At 49.4% G+C, this 857-nt stretch overlaps 1 protein-coding gene across 1 annotated transcript in view; it reads right to left on the bottom strand.

Moving 5' to 3' along the window:
- Positions 1 to 609: 609 nt before the first annotated feature.
- Positions 610 to 857, bottom strand: part of EMH_0079360 (uncharacterized protein) — a gene marked incomplete at both ends in the record, with an annotated part of 1,451 nt that continues 1,203 nt past the window's right edge. The window contains 2 exons of the mRNA XM_013500125.1: positions 610 to 697; positions 844 to 857. Of these exons, the coding sequence (XP_013355579.1) occupies positions 610 to 697; positions 844 to 857 (102 nt within the window). The remainder of the gene's footprint in view (positions 698 to 843) is intronic.

Here is an 857-nt window from a genome sequence, read left to right as displayed (position 1 = left end):
TCTTTAGTTTGCGGTGTATAGGCAGCTCTTGCGGTGTACATGCACCTCCTGTACATACAGCTGCTTTCTCTGACTTCAGCGTTTCTCTTCACTTCTGTTGAAATTCACCGCTCATTGTGCTGCTCTCGCGTTCGCAGCAAAACCCCAACTGCTGCTGCTGCTGCTGCTGCTGCTGTTGCCGCTGCTGTTGCACCAGCAGTCGTGCTGCAGCAGCAGCAGCAGCAGCAGCAGCAGCAGCGACAGCTCAAGTGCTGCCGCGCCTGAACTGGGGGGAATTCAATTAAACAAAAGCAAAACAAAACTCAGCTATTTATTTCAGGGGCCTCTTTATGCTGCAGCAGCAAGTGCAGCAGCTGCTGCTGTGCTGCAGCAGCAGCTGCTGCACTGCTGCAGCTGCTGCAGCTGCTGCAGCTCCTGCTGCAGCAGCTGCTGCACTGCTGCAGCCTGAGGCAGCGGAGAAAGTACCTGGTGTGACCTGTTGCAGCAGCAGCAGTATCAGCTCTTGCTGCTGCTGCTGCTGCTGCTGCTGCTGCTATATAAAGGCCTACAGTTTACTGCAGCAGAAGAAATGAAGAAAAGAATGAAGACAAACAAATAGGCTCCAAGCCTCTAGTCGCTGTCTTGCTGCTGCTGCTGCTGCTGCTGCTGCTGCTGCGCCGTCTTGCGCAGACGCATCATCTCAATCTGGCCCGCCTCCCTGCAGACAAAACAAAAAAAAAGAAAATAATATTTATTATATTTTTTATTTTTTATTTTTTTTATATTGTTATTTATACTTAAATAATAATAAACGCTAATAGTTAGAGTCTATAACAACAAATAATTGCCGCTGCAACAGCAGACGTCACCCCGTGCAG

Source organism: Eimeria mitis, genomic scaffold (genome assembly GCF_000499745.2).
Source record: "Eimeria mitis Houghton genomic scaffold, Emh_scaff5037, whole genome shotgun sequence".
NCBI lineage: Eukaryota > Apicomplexa > Conoidasida > Eucoccidiorida > Eimeriidae > Eimeria > Eimeria mitis.
This window is presented reverse-complemented; position numbering and strand designations above follow the sequence as displayed.